Source organism: Hippopotamus amphibius, chromosome 7 (genome assembly GCF_030028045.1).
Source record: "Hippopotamus amphibius kiboko isolate mHipAmp2 chromosome 7, mHipAmp2.hap2, whole genome shotgun sequence".
NCBI lineage: Eukaryota > Metazoa > Chordata > Mammalia > Artiodactyla > Hippopotamidae > Hippopotamus > Hippopotamus amphibius.
Window position 1 is genome coordinate 142779241 of NC_080192.1, and position 25184 is coordinate 142804424.

At 48.4% G+C, this 25184-nt stretch overlaps 1 protein-coding gene across 2 annotated transcripts in view; it reads right to left on the bottom strand.

The window, feature by feature from the left end:
• Positions 1 to 24852, bottom strand: part of ASAP2 (ArfGAP with SH3 domain, ankyrin repeat and PH domain 2) — a 167956-nt gene extending 143104 nt beyond the window's left edge. Inside the window, exon 1 of one of the 2 annotated variants that reach the window (XM_057742112.1) lies at positions 24336 to 24852. In XM_057742112.1, coding sequence (XP_057598095.1) covers positions 24336 to 24461 — 126 coding nt within the window. In that variant the 5' untranslated portion in view covers positions 24462 to 24852. The remainder of the gene's footprint in view (positions 1 to 24335) is intronic. The other variant, XM_057742113.1, reaches the window with a different exon arrangement.
• Between the last annotated feature and the right edge of the window lie 332 nt (positions 24853 to 25184).

The window sequence follows — 25184 nt, forward strand, 5'->3', positions numbered from 1 at the left end:
TGTTCTACATGGGTTTTCTCACTTAATTCTCACACCAATCCTGTACCTAGGCAGTATTACGATCAGTTCTCCCATTTTATGGATTTAGGAAGCTCACGCTTTGAAAGCTGGGAGGCAGCGTAGATGTCATGATGAAAAGCATAAACTTCAGAGCCAGAGTGTCAGGGGTTGAAATTCTGGCTTTATGACTGCTTAGCTCAGTGATCCTGCGAAAGTTACTTAATCTCTCAGTGTCCCAGTTTCCTCCTCTTTAAACACAGGGATGACAACAGTACCTACCCACAGGGCTGTCCTAAGGACTAAAGACATCGAATGTTTGTTAAGCGCTTACTGCCTGGCACACAGTAAGCGTTATGTGTTTGTTAAATAAACGTAAGTCAATGAGCGCATTTGCCTGTGGTCATATAGGCACTCACTGGTGACATCAGTGGTTGAGTTCCGGTCCAAGTGGCTTCAAAGCAGAGGCTCTAATCACTGCATGGGCTCAGGAATAACACAAGCGCCTCAGGGGAACAGACCACTTCTCATCCATCTCTGCACTCCTGCAAAGCTACAGATCCCAGGCCACCATACAATTTTTAGAAGTTACTAAAGGAGGGAAATCTGAAGAATTCATAAAACGGTGTCTCTGAAAAGAGATTATAAACACTAAAGAACCACCAGGGCCTACAAAAGAAAAAACCATAAAAGCCTCTCATCATGGTAACCCTATAATCTGGATAGCCATTCTGAGAACGCTTATTTTAGAGGCCTTAACATTAACAAATAAATAAATTTCCACAAGGCGAGAGCACAAACCAGAAAACAGGGTGACAGGGCAGGTGGCAACCCCTGCTTCTCAATTCCTTCACCATCTGACAGACTCTTCAAAGTCCCAACTTAATACCAGCCTTTGTCATAACTGTCACACAGACATCAGATTGCTATCACCAAAGCAACCCTGGGCGTTAACCTCCCAGCCCTCCTGGACAATAATTAATTGACTCACACAGTTTTAAAGCCATGTCTCTGAATTGCTTTAACTCCAAACTACTTTGGTCCCAGTGAGTAAAAGAAATAAGGAGTAGCATTCTCCACCCCTACTAAGCAGCAATTTGGAAACAGACAGGGAATCCTCGGAGCTGGAGCCGGAGCCCGAGCCGGAGCGGGAGCCAGGTGAGATGGGTACAGAACAAGGCTGGGCACACGTCTAACCCCAGAACCCTCTCCTCCGCAGGCTAGAGGCAGCCTCAACCCCTGCTACACAAGTTCCTACGGGACTGAGCCACTCAGACATGCTCCTACTTGTTTAAGGATCTACATTCACTAACTGAATTTTTCAAACACTACCCTCTAAGAATCAAGGCTCTTCTCGACAGCCACAGAAACAAGATTTCCATGACCCAATAGCACCAGCACTCCTGGATCATGTGTTTCACTCCCTGCAATCCAAGCTGTATTTGCTGCCCAGTTTTATTCATTCAACAAACATCCATTATTCATGTATCATGTGCCAGGCACAATTCTGGGCGTTGCAGAGGCTTCATTAAATAAGAGAGTCAAGGGGACTTCCCTGGTGGCACAGCGGTAAAGAATCCGCCTGCCAAGGCAGGGGACACGAGTTCGGTCCCTGGGCCAGGAAGATCCCACGTGCCACAGAGCAACTAGGCCCATGTGCCACAACTACCGAGCCTGTGCTCTAGAGCCCACAAGCCACAACTATTGAGCCTACCTGCCTAGAGCCCATGCTCTACAACAAGAGAAGCCACTGCACTGAGAAGCCCGCACAGCACAACAAAGAGTAGCCCCCGCTCACCGCAACTAGAGAAAGCCCGTGCGCAGCAACGAAGACCCAGTGCAGCCAATAAAAAATAAATAAATAAATTTATTTTTTTAAAAAAGAGAGCGAGAGAGTCAGGAATCCCTGCCCCATTAAAGCTTAGGATCCAATGGAGGGAAGAGGGAATCAGAAAATAAATTAAAAGTATAACAAGTAAGTAAATTATGTGCTAGGTTAGGAGGTGATAAGAGCTGTGGGGGAAAAGAGAGGGTCAGGGAGCTGGCAGCAGGGAACTGGTTGAAGCGGTGGTCAGTGCACGACTCTCGAGAAGGTGCCACATAAAAGGGGTAAGGGAGTAAGCCTTGTGGATGAGCAGCGAGGAGAGAAGATGGTTCTAGCAGGGAAAGGTTCTGAAGTAGAAGCCCCTGTGCCTGCAAAGCAGCCAGGAGGCAGTGTGGCTGGAGCAGAGCAGCATGGCGGCGTCGGGTCATGGAAAACAACAGAGGGTCCCTCATCAAGGGACTTTCACCTTAAGAAAAATGAGGGAGATGCTAATGCAGCACCAGCAACATTAACCCTCCACCAAATTACAGCCACTACCCAGCACTCACTCAGCAGGTGGCAGGCGGCAGGCCTGCTTTGTGACTCAAACCCAAGTCTGTATAAAGCCCAGGCTGTGACCACCACACCAGACATCCCTTAAATGGGGGCTCAAAATTAGACGTGACATCACACATGTCCCAGAGCAAGAGTCAGTGAAGGAGAGGAGATCACAGATCAAGACGCAGAGCCTGAAACTGTCACCTGCCTCTGGAGGTGACAAGCCCTGGCTGGAGGGAGGCGAGGGGCAGAATCACACCAGAAAACCCTTCCAGCAGACAGAAATGCCACCCACCTATCCTGCTGGTGGAAGAGGAACTCCTCTGGCCAGACTGGTATAAGAAGAAAGAGGAAGTCAGTGGCTCAGGGAAAGTGACACACAACCACAGACCAACCCGAGCCTGGGCAGTGATCTCCCCTCTGGAAATGGGCAGGTTTTTATGCTGTCAGGAGGCAAGAAGCTGACCTGTCCCCTGCCACTTGGAACTAGACAAGGGCCCCCCTCACACACAATGCCCAGGCCCCAAAAAATCCTGCAGCCCCGTGCTTGTGGTGCAGACAGTGGGCTCTGCACAGAGATTGCTTTGTTCCTGCCACAGAGATCGCTGCTGCCTTCACCACTGTTCTCATCAAAACCCTCATAGATCGTATCCGATCTGAATGAAAGGGCTTTTCCAGTGATTACGAAATGCAGATGTTCTCCTGGCAATCTTCCCTCAAATAGGGGGGAAAACATATTCTCCTTTTCCCATACCTGCCCTTGCTCCCCAGCACAGGTGGAAAACAAGAAACATCCTCTTCACCCAGTAGCTCAGGAGATGTGGGGACTATATTTAGCATCCCGGTTCTTGGCAGCATCCAGGTCCATGTGCAGAAGCTGCTCACCATCCCTGCCACCCCTCCCCTTCATGAGGCTGAGTCTACCCAGGGAAAGCTTCTCACAATCTGGTTGTAGAACTGCCCTCTGGGGAATCAGTCCCAGCATGGATTCTTCTTGCTAGTTCCAGAGACGTCACAGGCCCTGGGCTCAGCCCACGGCTGCTGTAAGACTTCCGCATGGTAAACCCACTGGCTGGGGTCGGGGCTGACCCAGGCACACAGCGGCAGGCTCATCCCTGCCGCGTTACCATCACTAGTCTGCTGGGTCCCATTCAAGACCCTGAGCAAGCAAGCCTGTTGGCACTGGCAGGATGTTATAAGTGACTTGGTGTTGCCATAGCAACTGCCTCTGTATTTTACCGCATTTACCAAACCATATTGTAATTGTTTGTTTACACATCTGTTTACACCGTGAAACTGTGAACGCCTAGAAATCCAGGATGCTCTTTACTCACGTTAGTAAACGCCCAGTGCCTGGACAGGACAGGCAGACCTTCAATGAATGATGTGGAAAAAGCAAACACAATAATCTCTCCCCGCAGAAATCATAAACTACTCTCAGCCACTGCCCTCCTGTCCTCTGAGAACAAGGCTAAGGACCCCTCTTCACCCCATTTCTATCCCAGCCCACACGGACAAAGAGCCCCAACACGGCCCCACCCCGATCCAGAGATAAAGCTAGTGGGCAGAGCCATCCAGAGCCTTGCATTTTCTTAGCTCTCTCCTGGCAACCCGTCACCCTATCTTGGGCTCAGTTACTCTGTCCCCCTCCTGGAAGGCTCTCATCTCCTTCTTCTATCATTTATTCCGCCATTTACTCAACAAATATCCCAGAGGGGTCTCCTGTGCATCAGGCCCTGTTCCGGGCTCCCTGACGCCTGGTTATTCTTCCACATCGGCAAAGGCTCAGGCTCTGCAGGAACCACACCGGCCACTGGCCCGTCCCACCAGGCAAGCGGCACAGCCAGGAGGGGCAGTCACATCTGCCGACTGTGCAGCTGCCCTGGGTGCCCAGCTCAGCAAGGGCGGGACACAACAGTCCTCGGGCTGGTTAACTGCCAGATGAGGAGACACCACTGTCAGGCTCAAGGGAGAGCAGAGGTGAAGGTGGCAGGAGTGGGGCTAATACGCACCCCATCATGGCCACTGAGTGAAGCAGGACCCAGTGCCAACATCCCCAGAGCAAGAGAAAAGCAGCATGGGAACATCCCCCACCGAGGCTGATCAGGGCTCACTGAGCACATGCCACCCGTCTCCGCCACCAACTCTGCTTGTCCCTGAATTTGAGATGTCATGATCCAGGGGGAAAGAGGGACTCAGTTTTGAAAAAGAAAAGATAACTTCCTTCCCAAAGTACTCCCTTGTCTCAACCCAAAAAAAATCTGTACTAAAACCCCTCTGCTAAGTCATCGCACCATCCTGACTGTCCACTTTCCATCCTGCCTTCAATCAGGGCATTTCCACATGAGAAGAAAGTCAAGGCTTTTAGCAGAGCCACACAAGCACTCACTCCAGAAGATGCCGAATCTTCCAACTCTGATGTTGTAGCCCTATCACAGGCTTTGGAGCTGCTAGAAATGTCACAGAAATTCAGCAGGAATTGTACTGCTAAAACAATTGTGATGATAAAACAAAACTTTCAGTTATATAACACTATTTAGAAAGAGTATCCTTCACAATGTCTTTGTCAACCAAGCAGCATAAATTTACACACATTAGGTATCACAGGAATAATTTGCATTTGGGTGTGCCAGCTCACACACACATTCTGCTGTCCCCTGGGAGTCTGAGAAACTCCATGTTCAAATGGCACCATCGTTCTCGCCTGCCTGTGTGACGGCCAGATGGAAAGAGACCATTCATTTGTCGATCACAGATCAACTCTACTCAGGAGGAAGGGCACCGTTTACTTTGTCAAGCACAACACAAATATATCATCTACCAGCCCCTAAATGGGCTCAATTCCCCTGCAGCCACCCAACTGACCTTTCCAAAGAAAGAGATCTAAAATCAAATATCAAAACAGCAACCAAAAGGATTTAGAAAATTGTAAAAATGTGGAATATGATTATAGACCCAAAGACTGGGTACCACTTAGCTATCACCTAAAATCCTTCTCCCTTCTCAAGGATAACCAAGTGAGTGGGCAGGATATAAAAAAAGAAATATGCAATGTAACTAGAATACTCTCTATGACACATGATAGAAACATATTTTTAACACTGAAGGAAGATATGCTTCTCTCAAAAGATACTTCATTCCAATGATAAATAATTCAAGATTGATGACTTCTCCAAGGTTACAGGGCCAAAGGGCACCTCCTATTACAGACAAGACAGGAGCTATGCCTTATACCAAGGGCCCCCAATCCCTCCCCCCGCCCCGCGAGCCACACAGCAGGAGGTGAGCGGTGGGTGAGCAAGTAAAGCCTCATCTGCCGCTCCCCATCACTCCCCATCACTCTCACTCGCATCACCGCCTGAACCATACACCCCCAGCCTGCTCTGGTCCGTGGGAAAACTGTCTTCCACAACTCTGGTCCCTGGTGCCAAAAAAGGTTGGAGACTGCTGCCTTACACTACGACTCAGCTCTTAAAACCTTATATTTAAAGATTTCCGCCCCCCCCACCATGGCATTTAAATTATAATTATACCTACACTCAATGTTATCTGGGCTTTCCCCTCCAATCTTGCTGCTATTATCTGCTTATTATGAATAAACAGTACCTTTTCCCAGAACAGCTAATACCACTAGTATTAATAGTAACGGGTACTATTAACTCTCCTCTGACATAAGGTGCAAATATTTCTAAATTATCTGTCCTCGCTAGTCATTTCTAAAGACAGTAACCCAGAGCAAACAATACATGTCAACATTTTGAATCTCTTTTTAGGTAAAGAGACTGAAAAAAGAAGCTTCCAAGCATATAGAATCTGGGCATAAATACTATATACCCACACATTTTTTTAACTCGATAAAATGATTATTGAGCAGCTCCAGGTACTCAGATGCCCTGGGAAACAGAAAGATCCTCACTGACAAGAGCTGTAAGATCCTGGTTCAAGTCTTGGGGCTACCACTGACAAGTATTTATCTTCTTTCACGAAGCCATGAAATGTCTGGGAGGCTGTTTCATCAGCTGTAAAATGGGTATAAAACCTGTCCTGCCCAAACAATGTTTTGAAAAGTCAAGTTTAAATAAAAACACGAGCATATTTATTTAAAAAAGAGCCCCTGCTCTCAGGAGTGTGCAGTTTGGTCTCAGGAAACAAGAACACAAACACAGGAAGCAGGTCCACGGTGGGAATGCGCACTTGCTTCAGGACAGAGTCATCCCTGGCTGCTCCGTGGGAGGGCCTGGGGGTTGGGTGCTGCAGGACACAGGCTGCAGAACACCAGGCCCTCCTTCCGAGTGCCCCCCTCACCATAATGAAGGGCTGAAGGGTGCAGCAGAGGCCAGGTGCCCTAAAATCGCAGGAGATGTAGCTAATGGAGACTACGAGTGAGAAGCAGAAACTCCTTGGACTCAGGAGGGCTGGAGCAGAACCTGGAAAGTAAAACAGGTGGGATTATAGATTGAAGGGGAGGAAGTTCTCTGCCATCTGGAGTTCCCCAGCATGTGACTCTCTCACCAGGCACAGAAGGGAGCATCCTGCCTCAGTGTGCACACCAACTACCCCCATCCCCGCCCCCAGGGGCTGGGCTCTGCTGACAATTACCTTGTCCCAATCCCGCCTGCACACCTCCGCGGTGTGCATCAATCCCTCCATTGGGCCAGGCAGGAGAAGAGGCCGGCTTCCTGACTAAGAGTGCCCATCTGCAATCTCTCTCCAGATCACCAGGCAATTCTCGCCCCTGGGGTGAGACGGCATCCGGAGGTGATGCCAGGCAAGGGAAGAGCAGGTTTCTAGACGGCTGACATAGCAATGGATGGGCAGCAGGTTCCTTTGTTTTTCTCCGGGCGCCCTGTGGCCTGCTCCCTGAGTCCTCCCTCCCACTCAGATGTGTCCCTGGGGACGAGAGCCCAGTCTGAAGCAGGAAAGGAGAAGTGGAGAGTGATCCTCCCGTGGCAGCCAAGGAAGACCTCCTGGCAGAGGCAGAGCTCAGAACAGGACAAGCGAGCGCTGCTTGCCCTGCCCATCTCCCCTCCACGCTCCAGCCCCACAGCAGGCAAGCTAGAAGGTGCCTTCCAAGTTGTTAACGCACATTCTCAGATCAAGGGGGAAGGCAAGGGATTCCCTGGGGGCGCAGCGGTTAAGAATCCACCTGCCAACGCAGGGGACACAGGTTCGATCCCTGCCCCAGGAAGATACCACATGCTGCAGAGCAACTAAGCCCGTCTGCCACAACTATTGAGTCTGCGCTCTAGAGCCTGTGAGCCACAAATATTGAGCCCACGTGGCACAACTACTGAAGCCCACGCACCTGGAGTCTGTGCTCCACAACGAGAAGCCACCACAATGAGGAGCCCATGCACCGCAAAGAAGCACAGCCCCCGCTCACTGCAACTAGAGAAAGCCCGTGTGCAGCAACGAAGACCCAACATAGCCAATAAAAAAAGAGAGAGAAGGCAAAAGGCATTTAGAGGGAAAAAGCTGAAGAGGGATGGCAGGCAGACCTGTGCTGAGTCCTGTGTGGCCTAAGAGAGATGACCCTGCCGACTTCACACACACCTGAGTGATTACTATGCAGTGTGCTTGCGGCACATAATACGCTTCACACAGAGCAAATAAGCACCGGGACCTCCCTGGTGGTCAGTGCTTAAAACTCCGCACTTCCACTGCAGGGGGTACGGGTTCGATCCCTGGTCAAGAAACTAAGACCCCACGTGGTATAGGACCAAAAACAAAACAAAACAAAACTGGGTACTGAATAAATAAATTAATGATTGATCTTTTGTTTTTAAATGGTAAGTTCCTCAGAGGTAGAGACAAGATTATATTTTTAACACTTCTGACAATGCTCACCCCCAGAACACAGCATCGTCACCTTCCGCATGTGCAGCCAGCTGCCAGAGATCACATACGCAACCTCTGAGGCCCCACTGCGTGCCAGGCACTGGGGAGTGAGACACGCTCTCAAGAAAGCACACACACAACAACCCTGCCACCAGGGAGCTCACCTACTGCTCATCCCTGCTGCTGCCCCCATCCTCTGCCTGGGGAGTTTCTCCTGCCCTCTCGCCCCCAAGCACCTACAAGGCAGCAACTTTGCATCCCAGGGCCTGGTACAGAGCAGGTGCTCTATGTATTTAATGAAGGAAGGAATTAAAGCCTGAACCAATCAACCACAAATCAACCAACCCTAGGAGGTGGCCAAAAGCAGAAGATGGGCTGATGAATGACTAGCCCCCACTTGCCTTGGATGTACCTTCCTTTGTATTCCCAAAGCCCGAATCCAGCCCCAGTGCCCGCTTTCCTGGGCAGTGGCCAATGCTTCCTCACTGGGCTCCCTGCCTGGGGTCCTTCTCCCCTTTGACCCTCCCACCTCCGCCCCCCTCCCCTGCCACGCCAGGTCGGTCTGCCTAAAGCCCAGCTCTGCTCGTTTCACTCACCTACTCAAAAGCCTTAGGTATTTCCCTACCACCTTGGGCAGAAAAGGCTGCTTCCACATACAGCAGGTACCTGGACATCCCAGCAAGCAGGGATGTTTAAGGCAGGGGCTTGTGTGATATGTGGACCACTATTCTAAGCAACCCGAAGGCTCCACTCAGTCCAGTCAGACTCTGTATACTCACACCCTATCTTCTCACCCAAGGGTAGGAACACTTTTTCTGTAAAGGGCCCAATAGTATTTCAGGCTTTGCAGGCCACATACACACAGTCTCTGTTGTATACTCTTCAGATGGGACGGGGGGGGGTTATAACTTTTCAAACTGCAAATATCACATTTATTTTAGTTTATTTTTTGCTTTTATTTTTTAGTTCTTTGCATACAAAACCACGGTAGACTGTAGTTTGCCAACCTCTGCCCTGACCAAACAGGGACAACTCTGAGTGCCCTGAACCCAACTTGCATGGTTTCAACTTATACACCTCAGTCAAGCTACACCCTCCTCTGTCCTTCGCCCTGAAGAGACCCCAGCTCTACAGCAGCGAGTAAGCGCTAAGGAGGAAGCAAGGGCCCCCCCCCCACCACCACACAGGGAGGACCATCGCACCGCACAGCCGCAGCACACTTTATTTCAAACATGAGACATCCCAGGTCTGTCCCAATGATAGGTGGATGGATACAAGGATGGACAGACGGAAGCACTGATCCACTGATGGGTCAATCAACAGATCAACAGACGGATGGCTGGATCAACCAATTCACGGATCAATGGGTGGACAGATGGACCCAAAAGTGAGTCAGAGTAACTGCTTTAATAATCCAGAGAAGAAAGTGGTTCTGATGGACAGGGGATGTTAGGGAAGATTTCAAAGAATAAAAGACATATTTTTCAGTGAAGAAATCAGATATTAGGGTGCTTTACAGAGCAGAGATTTTGGTAATTCTTTAAGAGTAATTATCCTGTTTCAAAGGATAACACAACAATCTTGATTTTGCAAATCAAATTTATGTCTAAACATATAGCAAGCCTTCAAAAGGTCAAGATATAAAAATCACAAAAACAAAAACAAGAGCACCTAGGCCTTCACATTCAACAGACAATTTTCTGAGAACCGTGTGCTGGGAACCATGGTGAGGTTTCAAAGAGAAGCAACATTTACTTTGAGACACACTCAGAGTCTGGTGTGAGGGTCCAACAGGAAAACTGACAACAAACAAACATAACTTTGGATTTTGAAACTCCTTCACCCCAAAAAGGAAATGCCAAGATACTCTGAGGTCAGATGGTAAGCCTCACGCTCCTTAACAGCAGACATCTAAGAGCCAAGGTTGTCCTCACGTAAGTCTGTGTGTCCCAGAGATGGGTTTCCATGTCATTCTGCCAGGGACCAAACCCCATCCTGAAAGATGTCCTAAATGCCTCATTTGGGCCACCACCAAAGGAAGGTGTTGTTCCACATAACTTAATTTCCTCAGTGAACTAAAAGTCATCAAAATTACAGAGCGAAACTCTAAAACTATTTTCACGCAAACTCTCCTCAGTAGATTACATGCTTCCCGGCCCATCACGGCAGACAGCACTGATTTGAGCTCTTCTCAAACCTGCTGCTGCATGGAGAGATCCTCCAGGATTCCTGGAGCAGGGGTGGTCCCACACTTCTAAGTGAGTCCAATTTTCTCTTTTCCTTCCTTTCACTGGCCTCAGCTGTTGAGCACTGGTCCCTGCTACCTTTCACTACCTGGTCTTTTCTAGAACCCTGAGGATGACCCTGACCTACAGAGAAACAAGATGGGCTTTACAGCAGTTATTTACAACCTGTTTTTCTTCTGTTTACCTCCAGGTTCTAACACATGCCTACCACCAGCTCTAATTATTCAACCTAACAGTACATTTTCCTTTGGAAAAACAGTAACAAATTTCTGGAACACTCATCTGCTGACACTGCTACTCCCTAATTCAAACCAAAATCTAACCATCAGAACCTTATACCAGCTCATGGTGTATCAAAGCCATGAATCTAATACGTCAGGTCTCACTGGCTTTGTGCACAGGCGCTTAGGGATCCAAGGAGGTTCATAAATTAAAAGAGCAAATAAAACCGAAGCCCTTAAGAGAGTTCACATGAGCTACAACTAAAGCAATTTTGTCATGAGATCAATCAAACCTCCTTTACTCTGCTCTGACCATAAAGAAGAAAACTGTGCACTTCAAAAATTAAGCTCCCTTCCACACTGTTACAGAAGACAATAAATCATTCTCAAAAGACAGAACAATAAACCCAGTTCTGGAAAACTGAGGGGAGGCAATGTGGTAGGAAAGGAGGCCAACTTTAAATGTCATCACCAAAGCAGCAGCTTACCAGGGAGGAAGGCCTCAGCCTGAAATCCCAAATTAAAGCTTCCCTCCTGAGTCCCCTCTGGCTGGAATATCCTCTTTAGAAAGAAAGTACAGGGCCCCAAGGGTCTGGAAATACACCAAGAGAGTGAAGGTAAGAGAACACAGGGGGAAAAGGAGGGGAGATGAGAATCTGAAGCTTTGGACACCACCTAGATGGCAGCATAAGCAACCTGGTCCCCAAGGAAAAGAAACAGGAGCGTGGAGGAGGGAAGGGATGGGAGATGAAAAAGGTGCAAAGCCACCTGCCTACCTTACGATTCCCACTGTGCGCCACCCCTGCTGGTACCTCTTCTGAATGAGAAGCCTGCTGCCTGGCAAGCTACAACCAAGGCAAACAAAAGCTACAGGTTCTGACAGCCCAGCAGCCCAAGTAGTAAACACACCTCATTCCTATTTGCCACAAAAGAAAAACCAACAAGAGAATTTATAAGATGAGAAGAAAACCAGGAATCTCAACAATTACCTTTTGTCAAGAAGCAAGTGGTCTCCACAGTGAACAATTCAAGGTGATGCTTATAGAAAGATGCAACCAAAAAGCCACACTAAAGGGACAATGGGTGGTTCTGAGTTTGCTGCTGCAGAGACAGACAAGGCCTGGGCCTGGACTGGAAACCTCCCAGGTACTACCATACACCCTGGCCAGATGTGGCAAATGTCTGCAAGCCAGTTATCAACACAGGTGACGTTTCCACTAAAGGACTTTGCAACCAGAGATGGAGCAGGCAAGTCTTCCAATTTTCTCAGTATATTCAGAGCCCAAATGAGAATAAACAAATTAAATTTATTGCACCTCTATTCTGTGCAATCCGTTGGCATTTAAAGATGATCAAGAACCGATCCATTAACGAGGCAATGAAAAGAAATAAGCAGCATCCGGACTGTTCAGGAAGAAAAAAAACTATCTCTGTTTGAAGATGACATGATCTTGTATACAGAAAATCCTAACACACACATACACGCACGCACAGCCCCGCCCCCCCATTAGAGCTAATAAACAAGCTCACCAAGTTTGCAGGACATAAGATCAGTATACTAAAATTACTTGTATTTCTATACACTAGCAATGAATAATCTAGAAATAAAATTAAGAAAACAGGTCCATTTACAACAGCATCAACAAGAATAAAATACTTGGGATTAGCAGATGCAAACTATTATATACAGAATGGATAAACAACAAGGTCCTACCGTATGGCCCAGGGAACTAGAGTCAATATCCTGTAATAAACCATAATGGAAGAGGGGGAAAAAAAGGAGAAAATACTAAGGAATAAATTTAACAAAAGAAGCACAAAACTTGTACACTGAAAACTAAAAAATATCATTAAAGGAAATTAAAGACTTAAATAAGTGGAAAAACATCCCACGGTCACAGATTGGATGATGTTAAGATGCCTACAGTCTCCAAGTTAATCTACAGATTCAAAGCAATCCCCAACAAAATCCCAGCTGGCTTTTTTCTGCAGTAATTGACAAGCTGATCCTGAAATTCAGATGGTAATACCAGGGACCCTGAATGGCCAAGACAATTTTGGAAAAGAAAACAAAGTTGGAGCACTCGCACTTCCTGATTTCAGAAATTACCATAAGCACAGCGTAAGGATAGAGATCAGTGGACTAGAACTGAGAGTGCAGAAATAAACCCACATGTCAAACATCAACTGATTTTCGAAAAGAACGCCAAAAGTATTCAATGGGGGAAGGAATACTCTTTTCAACAAATGGTGTTGGGACAATTAAATATTCATGTGCAAAAGAATAAAGCCGGAATCCTACCTCACATCATATCCCTACCTACCTCACGAAACCAACTCAGAATGGGTCAAGGACTTCAATGTAAGGGCTAAAACTTTAAAACTCTCAGAAGAATATATAGGTGTGTATCTTTGTGACCTTATATTAGGTAACAGTTTCTTAGGTATGACAACAAAAGCACAAGAAACCAAAGGAAAAACAGGTATTCTGGACTTCATCAAATTAAAAACTTCTGTGCTTCAAAGGACACCACCAAGTGGGTGAAAATGGGAGAAAATATTTGCAAATCATATATTTGTTAAGAGTCTAGTTTCTAGAATCTATAAAGAGCTCTTACAATTTAACAATAAAAAAGATAATCCAATTTTAAAATGGTCAAAGGATTTAAATAGGTGTCTCTCCAAAGAAGATATACAAACGGCCACAGGCACATGAAACAATGCTCAACACCACCAGTCATCAACCAGGGAAATGCAAGTCAATCCAGGAGAGATCACTGCACACCCACTAGGATGGCTAAATCAGAAAGACAGACAGTAACAAGTGCTGACAAGGATATAGCGAAAATGGGATCCTATACGTTGCTGTTGGGAATGTAAAGTGGTGCAGCCTCTTTAGACAACAGTCTGAGAGTTCCTCAAAAAGTGAAACACAGAGTTACCGTATGCCCCAGCAATGCTACTCCTAGATATATATCCAAGAGGAATGAAAACATATGTCCACCCAAGAACTTGTCCAAGAATATTCACAGCAGCATTATTATAACAGTCAAAATATGGAAACAATCCAGATGTCTATCAACTGGTGAATGGATAAACAAAATGTCATATATACATACAATGGAATAGTATCCTGCCAGAAAAAAGGAATGAAGTACAGACTCATACCATAACTTGGATGAGCCCTGAAAACATGATGCTACGTGAAAGAGGCCAGACACACAAGGCCACATACTGCTTGATTCCATTATATGAATTCCATTACACGAAATGTCCAGAACAAGCAAACTACAGAGGCAGAAAGTAAATTAGTGGTTGTCGGGGACTGAGGGAGAGGGACATGGGGAGTGACTGCTAACGGGTATGGGATGTTCTTTTAGGGGGATGAAAATGTTCTGGAATTGAATACAGGTGATGGCTGAACAATTCTGTGAATATACTAAAAAAATCATGAATTAGACACTTTAAAAGGTAGATTTTTATGGTATGTGATTGTTTATGTTTATCAATTTTTTTAAAAGCAACAACAAAAAAATACACCTCAGGAAGACACAGAGAGGCTTTTTGTTTTTTTAATCAACTTAATTCAGAACCTATACTTTTTTTTCAGGACTAAAAACTAGCCATTCTTTGTTGATTTTTATTTCAACCATTTATTCTAGAGTCTTTTCAAACTGAATATATGTGATACAAAGAACCATGAGATTTTCAGGCTGGAGAGGGCAGTCAGAGATCAACTAGTCCAAACATCTCATTTCTGAGACCAGCCACGCAGGGCAGGGACTTGCTCAAGGTCATACAGCAAGGCGGAGAGCACGTCAGAACTGGAACCGGCTCTTCCAGCCCCTAGGCTAGCGCTCTTTCCACGCCACCATGTTACCACAACCAAATCCACAGCGCTTCATAACAGCATGTCTTCCAATGATGAAATACTGGCTCCCCAAAGCCTAGGGAAAGCTATTGGAACCTTGATGTCAGAAAATCAGAATTTACTTAAAATTCAACCGTCCAAGTTATTTAATGACCACAAAACCCTGTGATCATTAACACAATCTCCTTTTCACCAGAGAAGCAAAGCACAACAGAGCTGTAATCAAGAGACCCAGGCTTGCCACCTGGAAAGACCATTCAAGGTGAGATGGGTGGCAAACTACAGAGCCCCATGTGTCCCAAACTTAAACCAGCGATACATCCAATGAAATTCCAGCTCATGGGCCAACCAACCATATCGATTCCAGTAGTATTTTGGGGGAGGGAATCTTTAAAGGCGGTGTAGAGAGGGAAAGGGTTATTTTCACCTTTAACCTCTTGAAAAGCATGAATACAAATGGCTAAGAGAAAGTGGAGAATGGCCAAGAGAAAGAGGAGAATGGCCAAGAGAAAGATGGTCAGAAAAAGTAAAGAAGGCACCAGGCAGGTGAAGTGTGCTGCAGACACAATTCTTAACAGAATGTTAAGAAACATCTCATCCACCCTCCACTTTACAAGTGAGGCCACTGAGGCTGAACCAGTGAAATCAGCTGCCCAAGGCCCCACACCTGGTTAGTTAACAGCTCAGGGCTATCAGAGGAATAAATACAGCACAAGGACTTAACATTTCCCTTCCTCTTAGAATCTCCCCAAAGTTCCCTAGATAAAGTCTGCCTAGACAAGCCACATCTGTGATTCACCCTTTAGTGGTCACATCTCCAAACACAGATCTGCTGACACCGAGGGAACACTGCATGGACCTCATCACTGCCTGCATGGCTCTGGAATCCTTTACAAGCAGCTGTGACAGTGTCCTCAGTCCCTCAGCTCTGATGGGGGGGCGGCGGGAGGCAGATGTGTCTTTCTAACTCACTCCAAAGCAGTGAAGGCCACTTAATAAACACTCTGATGCTAAGCACCTCCCCAGGGGTTAGAGGCTGATGACCCTGCCTAGGCGACCTCACATTCTCTAAGTCATCGACAATGGGGACTGGCCTGCAGGAGGTCCACAACTATCAACCTATACTAAAGAAGCCCAGAGAAATACCTAAAGAGGGATCTTCGCCAGCAAGAGAGATCCCAGCAGGAGACCGTCAGGTGCAGCATTAAAGGACCAATAGGAGGAACACCCCTAAGCACACAGGCCTCCCTCAGTGTGGCTGGGATTCCTGGTTCCATCAGCCGCTAATTGTGGGGCGGCTGGCTACCTGCAGTCATGGGACTTGTCTGTGCCTCAGTGTCCTCAACTATAAAACAGAGATAACAAGGAGCTACACCAGACAGGACAGGGGAAAGGATGCAGCAATCAAAACGAGCAACTTAAAACAGCACAGCCCTTAACCCAGAATTCGGGTTCAAAGAAATGTCAGCCACTGGTGTTAAAAAAAAACAAAAACAAAAGCAAAACCTCTATTTCTTCTGGGAAACTAGGGAACAAGGCCCCCAAATCCGGATCACCTAGCTAGAATCCTAGACACCAAGGGAATTTGTCATCAGAGGGAATTGTCTTCACCAGCCCCCTGACTTTACTGCCAGCATCTGTGTCTAAAATCACATTGAGAAAGCCATCTCCAGCGCCGAGTGGAGAGATGATGTCATTAATAATCCCGTTAGTAGGGCAGGCCTCCTGCCAGGGTGTGAGCAATGCCCGGGGCCACTCGGCTCTGCAGGGCTGGGCATGTCAGCAGAGCAGTGAAGAGAGTAAAGAGGAACCATTTCTGCAGCAACGCGGACAGAGGAGGCAGAGAGGAAACCAGTGGCAGCAAGGATTCTCCAGAAACACCCACTCGAGAAACGCAGTAGATGCACTGTACTAAAAACAGACAGCAAGAGAGGGGTCGTGCTGGTCATAGAGGCATCAACACGGAAGGCCTTTTCCAGCCCAGGCTCTACAGTGGCAGCTGGCAGCTACAGAAGCAGACTCTCATGTCAAAATGCTTGAGTTTGAATCCTGGCTCCACCACTTCCTAGCTCTGTGATCCTGGTACAGTGGTTCAGGTTCTCTGGACCTTACAGGGGTTTTGTAATCTCTAAACAAGTTAAGAGTTAATATGTGTAAAGAACTTAAAGCATGCCTGGCACACAGTAAGCACCCAATAAATGCTAAAAGAAAAGGCAAGAGAAAAACAATAGGGACTGACAGTACCACTTAGCTGTGGATACCCCAAACCTACTCACGCAGCAGCATCACACACAGCCTCACCGGAAACAATGTAAAACTCAAAATGGGCCTTAGAGCTCTGGGCAGAAGGTACCTGTAAATCTATCACTTCACACCCAAGCCTGCCCTACAGAGTCAAAGACAGCAACTGACAAACCAGAAAAACAAGAAAGGTAAAAACAGGAGAACCGCAGCCCAGCTCAGGGTGCTAACTACAGGACTCATAAGATGCAATTCACAGTTTCACTGAACGAGGCATGCATGAGGGTATGAACTAAGCTAGGACCACATGAGAAACTGGCAAGCCCCGACCCTGAAAAAATGCAGAGAGCACCATGGCTATCAAGCCACAACTGAGGGCGTCACCCTCCACCCCTAGTTCCTCTAAGCACCTTTACTACACGGCAATTATGGCGCTGGCTTGGGGTGTCACCCCTCTCTGCTAAGCTCTAAGAACCGATTCATGACAATGACAGTATAATAATTATGAAGCCTGTTTGAGCAGCATTGTCAAAGACTCACTCACTCACTCCAAAACACAGTTAACTAAAATAATCTTACCGTCAAGCCTGGAATTCTTAGTCTGAATTCAGGGGGGTCCATAAACTTGGATTGAAAAAAAGAATTACATCTGTACGTCATTACCCCCAACTGACACTCAGCATTCCCCTCGATTATGAACGTAAGCAACACGCCACGGCAGCATTGGCAGTAGCCGGGGCTCTAAGCGAAGATGTATTCCTGCAGCTCTGAGTTGTTAGAAACCACTCCCGACGCTGCTTACATTCACCGGCACCACAAAATTATTTACTAGACCCCAAACCAAATCTTGATGTTTAATGCTTTAGTAAAAAAACACACATTAGTATCACACAGATTTTTCAAATATTTTTCTAAATGTATTTCAATATATTTGGTTCCCGTTGAAATCCTATGTATTTCCTTCAATGCATTAAAACATCTTTCTGAAAAGAGGCCCACCATCTTCACCAGAGTACCAGAGGGGTCCATGGCACCAAAAAAGGGCTAAAAGGATAAACACTAACTGCACACAGAAGATGAGAAAGTAAGTGCTTTATGAGGAAGGAGCTAGTCCCGCCCACTTTTACACCCCTGGCACTGGGCAGTGACAATATATTGATAGGTGCCCATACACTTTTACGAATCAAGAAAGCCAACACAACCAAATACAAATAAAAATACAGCCCAAGCACTCCAGCTCTGGTTGACAGTCCATCTACTCCACATCGTCCACTGATAAAACGATAATGGTACAAAAGTACCTGGAAGGGCCCTGGCAACCACCTGAAGGCCACAGGACACAGAAAGAGGTGTGTCCTGGGAGGAGGACTAGGTGAACTCACTCCCTCTTTTTACTGGGAAAGAGGAGTGTTTGGGGAGCTGAATGGGGACAGTATCGCAGGCATCTGACACAGCTAAGAAAGCATCACCTGCTATCATCCACCTGCAAACAGCAGAGGAGAGAAGCGAACACACCCCTCCGGCCCCGTCTAGACAGCTCTGCGTAATCCCTCCCTTCCCTGATAGTGTCTGTGGAAAACAAAATGAATTTCCAGCACTGGTCCCGACACAAGCTGTAGAGTAAGTCACACTAAGCAGCACACAACTGGCCTTGACACCAACACTAAGCAGCACCAGAGAGTGTCAGCTTCGCCGTGGGGAACCCGGAGGTCCGTTCTTCAGGCCTCTGCCTCTGCCTCTGCCTCTGCAGGGACAGGAATCCTGTCGGGTTCACCTCGCCCCCAGCACACACAACGATCCATCTGCCCAGAGGGTCTCCATGGGACCTCTCATCAACCCCACTGCCACCACCTAAGCCAAGACGTCCTCGCCTCAATAACCCGCAGCCCCAACCAGCCTCCCTCTTTTCTTTCATGTCCTGTCCATCTATTCTCCCTGCAACAACCACCTGAGATGTTTAAAATGTAAATCAGATCAAACCCTTAGATAGCTTCACCATGTTAGAACAAAATCCAATTCCCTCCCAAGACTGCCAAGGCCTCCTGTGACCTGGCCCAGCCTGGTCCTCACCCTCCCCCATGCCCACTTCTCTCCTCCTACACAGCCAAGCTGCACACAGCTTGGGGCCTCTGCATGCGCTGCTCTTCCCTGGCTGCTTCCTCACTGCGTTCCGGGGTTCCGGGTTCTGCTCTAATGCCACCTCTTCAGAGAGGCCTTCCCTGATTTCAGTTTCCTGCTCTGCAGAGTCACATGCTATTCCTCTATTCTACGTAACTTTCCTTCAGAGCACTTACTGTTACCTGACATTACGTTACTTTACTGCCGTGATTATCAACCCCGTTTAGGGAGTGGCTTTAAAAAAATGCCAATGCTGCAGGCCCCACCCAAACGAATTAAGTCCGAATCTCACGGAGTGGGCCAGGCATCTCTATTCTACAACTCCCCACCCCCACTAAGTGACTCTAATGTGCTGCCAGGGTTAGAACAGCGCTTCTCAAACTTTAATGTGCATATAATACCCCTGGGGGATGTTATTAAACCACAGATTCTGATTCCAAGGATCTAAGATAGGATGTGACAGTCTGCATTTCTAACTAGCTCCCAAGTGACGCCAATACTGCAGGTCAGTGGACCCTTCTCTGAGATGCGAGCATCTAAAAAGCACTGTCCAGCAGAACTTTCTGCAATGATGAAAATGTTCTAAGCCTACACTGCCCAATGCACATGCGCTTATTAGCACCTGAAATGTGGCTAGGGCAGCTGAGAAACTGAATGGTTAATTTTAGGCTACGATACTGGACGGGGCAGGTCTAGAATGTGTGTACTCCACGAACAAAGGCATTGGGGCCTGGAAATCTGGGGGGTAAGAATCAAGGATTATTCCAAACTCACAGGCAAGCAGCCCTCTGTGGATTGGCTATGAAAATCCAACCAGAGGCCTAGATGACTGCCACCTCAGGAGTGGATCAATATTTACCTAAGGCAGGGAGGCAGATACAAAAGTCAGTATTGAGACACCTTAGTAATTAAAGCATGTGGTAACTCACAGATGACTACTTTGACTTCAAGACTCAATTGCACATCATCGTGCAGGGCCCTCCTACCCATGGCCCCAGGCACACCTGAACCTCCCATCCCTGGGCATCCATGATTCTGGACAATCTTGTGGTCATAGCCTCACCATGTTTTATTGCACTGATTTGTTTACAGGATGTCTGTCTCTCCCACTAAGCTGCAGGTTGCTTCAAAGATAGAACGCATTCCTCTTGGGAATTCCATCCCATCATCTAGCACACAGTGGGACTTAATAAATACTGAATGAATGACAGGGTCTGGAACCCACCAGGAACAGCATTAGCACTTTTACTGTTAATCACAAGAAAGAGAGAAACTGAATGGGGGTGGGGGAGAATGGGGATCACATAAGAAGAGGTCATTCCCTCCTTAAATGACTGAAAAATTTCCAGACAACTATATCCAGATTACAGAACACAGCATAAAAAGGTGGCCGTGTCTGACCCATAGAGACTCATTTCCGACAATAAGAATGGACTGGTCAAGTAGGTGATGTCCTTCTGACAGTAAATCTAAAATCTCTTAGTCTGAGATCTGAAGAGCTGTTTTCAAACAAGTCACAAAGGGCTAAGATTCAGACTCACATTCTTGCCTAAAAAGTACGTAGGCTGGGTTCCCACTAATAACTGCTGGGAGAGTCATCTGGCCCCAAGGACAGCAAGGCCCCTGGGAGTCTGTGCAGCCCAGATGCTCATTCTACCCCTACAGTTAGAACCCTGCACTTGTGACAGCAATGAGATTTGCAAGGCAACCAAGGACAACAGAGTGGAGAATTATGGCCAGGAAGCAAGTAGATTAAATTTTAATACTTACAAGTCAACATCAAATTTATTTTTAAAACTACATATCTGACAAAGCCAAATAAGAAAGACAGAATGGATGAAGCGCTAAAGGAGGGTCTAACTATGAATATCCCAGATGTATACAATTTTTCCCTATTTTGAGACTATTTCAAAGAACTCAGAGACTCAAAGAAGTTGAGACAGCAATAAAACCCCCCAAAGGGGGGAGGGAAGGGTTTTCAAGTTCAGCCACAACCACTTACTTTTTCCATTATTTCCAAAAAGGGCAGATTCCAGTTGAAGCACCAGACTTGGCTAAAACTGTGCAAAACAATTACTTCACCAAGAGAAAGTGATCACCAAGTGAAAATTTTAAAACAGCTATACGCTGACCTGCTGCCAAGACAACAAACCGGTTAAAAAATAAGCAACAGTTAATAGTAGTTTTCCATTCACTTACTCATTCAACCATTCCTTTCCCCTACTCTTCCCTGGCCACACCAACCCACCCTTGTAAATCCCATCCTGGGACCAAACACCTTCATAGGGTTCTACGGATTAACTATAATATATAATCTGTTAAAGCAGTTTCCACTATTAAACAGGTTGTCTACCTGATATTGTGCTGTGTATTACCTCATTAAACCCTCACAACCCTCTGAAGCAGACAGGTACTGTTATCCACAAACCTTTAAGTATCTCATCCAAGTTCACACAATTGCCCAGTGGTGGAGTCTGAACTTGAACCCAGCTCTGACAAATGAGTAATTTAGAGAAATCAGCATTATTCCTGAAAACAGCATGAAACCAAGTTCAAACTCCAGCTCTTCAACTTATTAGCTCTATAACCTTGAGCAATTAACCTCTCTAAGCCTCAATTTCCTCATGTGTAAAGCAGGCATGAGGAATAAATACTATAGGGTAGGTGATGTGAGGCTCATACTACAAGGTAGGGATCCCTGAGCTACCAACAATCCAGCTACAGGTGTGCACATAAAAAAAAAAATACACTTCAGGGCTTCCTAGGTGGCGCAGTGGTTGAGAATCCGCCTGCCAATGCAGGGGACACGAGTTCGATCCCTGCTCCTGGAAGATCCCACATGCCTTGGAGCAACGAAGCCCGTGTGCCACAACTACTGAGCCTGCGCTTTAGAGCCCGTGAGCCACAACTACTGAGCCCATGTGCTGCAACTACTGAAGCCCACGTACCTAGAGCCCATGCTCCACAAAAGAGAAGCCACAGCAATGAGGAGCCCGCGCACCACAACAAAGAGTAGCCCCCGCTCACTGCAACTAAAAAAAAAAGAAAGCCCACGCACAGCAGAGACCCAAGACAGCCAATAAAATAAATAAATAAATAAATAAATAAATAAATAAATAAATAAATAAAAGTACACTTCAGTTGTAGGACAAGCTTTAGCAGACATAACCTATCTTGGAAATAATAGGTTCACAAAGGTTAATCAGTTTAAAATTAGTTTGCTAATTCTATGACACATTTGTTTAAACAAAAGACCAAGGACTTGCAATTTTAAATTTATTTCTGTTAAATGAATACCTTTGTCACAATACCCACTCATGTCTCATTTCACTATGAAGAGCTGATGTTTGTTTAAAATCAAAATATGAAGGCATCACTTGTGCAAATTTAGTTCTCTCATAAATGTAAGCTCTCATGTACCATCACCTTAGTTTGTATACTGGGATTTGTTTAAAGTGAGACAGACCTGTAATGATTTTAATTTTTTTCATGTTTGAGACTTTAACCGATTCTTCTTCTTAGATGGCAACATGGAGCAAGCTTGCAGTTTAATAAAATGACCAAATCCAGTCTCTCTTTAATCTGCTCAGTAACTGAGCTCTGGGGTAATCTCCTGCACAGCATACAAAAAGAGCTTTGGAATTACACACTGCAAACTAAAATTAATCAGGAAATGGTATGCCAATGTTAATGGCAACTCCTATTTGCCTAGCTTTCCAACATCTGCCAGTGTTAATAATATTTAACTGACAAACCGCAGTAGATTAAAGAAAGAGAACTTTAAATACAATTAAGCTTTCTTTCTGAGGCATCGTGTACAAAGCTTCCTTCCCTTAAAAGATATTCAGCTACCTTTTGGACTGCAATCACGCCATAAACATTGTTAATGGTGTATTTTCAAAACATCGTGAAAATCTTCTTCTTGCTTTGCAACCAGCACTTCTAAACAAACTTCGAACGCTCATTCCCATCTGCCTCATTTGAAGACATCCTTTTGAAGCCTCGCTAATACAAGTAGAATTAAATGATGGGGGATCACAGAGCTCACTACAAAAGGTTTCCATGCAGCTCTCTCCCACCAAAAAAAAAGGGGGGGGGGGGGAGAAGGAAGGAGGAATGCCCTTACTATACTTAAAACACTCAGAATGCTGAATCTGCTACTTTTGATTTAGCCTGTTATTGACTGTTTATGTCTACAAAGAAAAAAATTCCCATTAAGGGAAAGCATTCTGGATGTTTTTTTCCCCAAGCAATTCCTAACAGCAGCTGCTTTGTTCAAGTGGGCAAAAACCTGACTGCCATCGCTTAATTTAAAGCTCTCTGGTGACCTCCCCTCACTCACTCTAGCCCAGTCATCTCCTCCTAAAAGACCTACCATACCCCATTTTAAGAATGTAACTTGACATTCTGGCCAAGAGGAATTTAAGCATCTGTTCAATAGTGGCACACGCGTGGCTTGCAAACCAGTTACCTATTATGAGCTAAGCATTTGACACACCGTGTCTGGGACCCTCATAACCACCCTGGAAAGGATGTGCATTGCTAGTCCCGTTTGATAGGTAAGGAAAACGAGGGCAGAGAAGTGAGGAGCTGCCCTAAACCACAGTCAGCGGTGGCCCTGGACTCACAACTCTGCCCATCGGTCGCAGGCTGCTCTGACTGTCACCTAAGCCTTCTGGTCCTGACCGCTCTCTCCGCAGGATGTGGAGGGCTTACTAGTTAGCAGGAGACGATGACTTTGCACCTGGACTAAAATCAGGCCTTTTCCAGGCTGACGGGGAAGGGGGGCGTCCAGCGGTGCGAGCAGGTAAGACACACACGGGTGGGGGCGGGGAGGCGGCGGGGAGCAAAGGCCTTTGGATCAGAAGCCCGGCTCCCCCACTCCTCCCCGGGCGCGGTGCGGCACGGGTCAGGCCGTCCTGGCTAAGGTGTGCACACCCTTCCTGGGCAGCCGGGGTCCCCCGGATCGACCCGAGCGTCGGGCAGAGCGGGGGCCCGAGGGGCCTGGGCACGCGAGCGCCGCGCCGGGCAGGCTGGGGACGCGGCACCGCCACCCGCTGGGAGGTGGGCGCCGGGGCCCCAGCTCACCCCCGGCCCCGACTCTCGGGCCAAAGCCGGCGGCGCGGGGCGGGGGGGTGGGGGTGGGGGAACCGCCCGGCCCGGGGCCCCGCGAGGGAATGAGGGGCGGAGGGGGGTCTCCGAAAGGCCCAAGGTAGGCAGCCGGCCGCCGTCTCCGCCGAGCCACCTCCACAGAACAAAGGGCTTCTGTTTCGGGCAGGGTTCGCCCGGCCGCGTCCGGATGCCGAGGAAAAGAAACTTTTCCCGGGAGGCGGGAGCCGGGAGCCGGGAGCCGGGCCCGCGGCGGGGGCGAGCTGGTGGGGGCGCGCGACGCGGGGCTACCTGCCGCCGCCCGCCCGGCGAGGCCCGCCGGCGCCGCTCACCTCCTCGATGGCCGCCACCGTGTTCCGGCACTGCGCCGTGCGCGTGGTGAAGCTCGAGGCCGTGGGCGCCTTGTAGTCCTCATGGGTCTCGGCCACGAATTCCGACACGGAGATCTGGTCCGGCATCGCCTCAGCGCGCGGGCGGCCGGCCGCTGGGGAGCCGCCGCCTCAGCCGCCGCGCGGGCTCCGACCGGCCGCTCGGACGCCGCCGCCGCCGCCGCCGCCCTCGCCGCGCCCGCAGCTCGCCCGGCCGGCGGACAAAGGGAAGCGCCGGGCTGCCGCCGCCGCCGCCTGAGGAGCCGCACGAGCCGCCGCAGGGCGCGGGTCGGCCGCCCGCGGGGGCCCGGCGGCGGAAGCGGGGGCCGCACTGCAGCCCCGCGCAGCTCGGGCCCGGCCCGTCCGCCCACCGCGCCGAGGGCTCCGCCGCCGCCTGCCCTCCCGAGCGAGCCCCAAGGCGGACGCGCGCAGCCGGCGGGAACTGCCCGCCACCCAGCCGCTGGCCCCGAGCGACTCCCGCGGAGAGGGGCGGGTCCGGGCCGGGGGCGGCCGGGCGCGGGGCGGGGCGGGGCGGCGCGGAGGGCCGGGCCGCCAATCCGCGCGCTCGCCGCCGCCGGGAAGCCGAGCCTGCAGGAAGGAAGGCGGCGCGCGCCCCGGCCCCCCGAGCCGCCCGCCCGGCCGCCCGCCGCCCGCCTCCGCGCGCCGCATTGTCTCGGCGTTCTGGCCCCCGCCGCGCGCCGGGGTTCGAGGGCGCGCCCCTCCGGGTCGGCCGGGCAGCCGGGGCAGCGTGCGAACCTCCCGGGCCCGCCCCCGGGGCCCCACGCCCACCCCGGGGCCGCGAGCGCGCGCGCA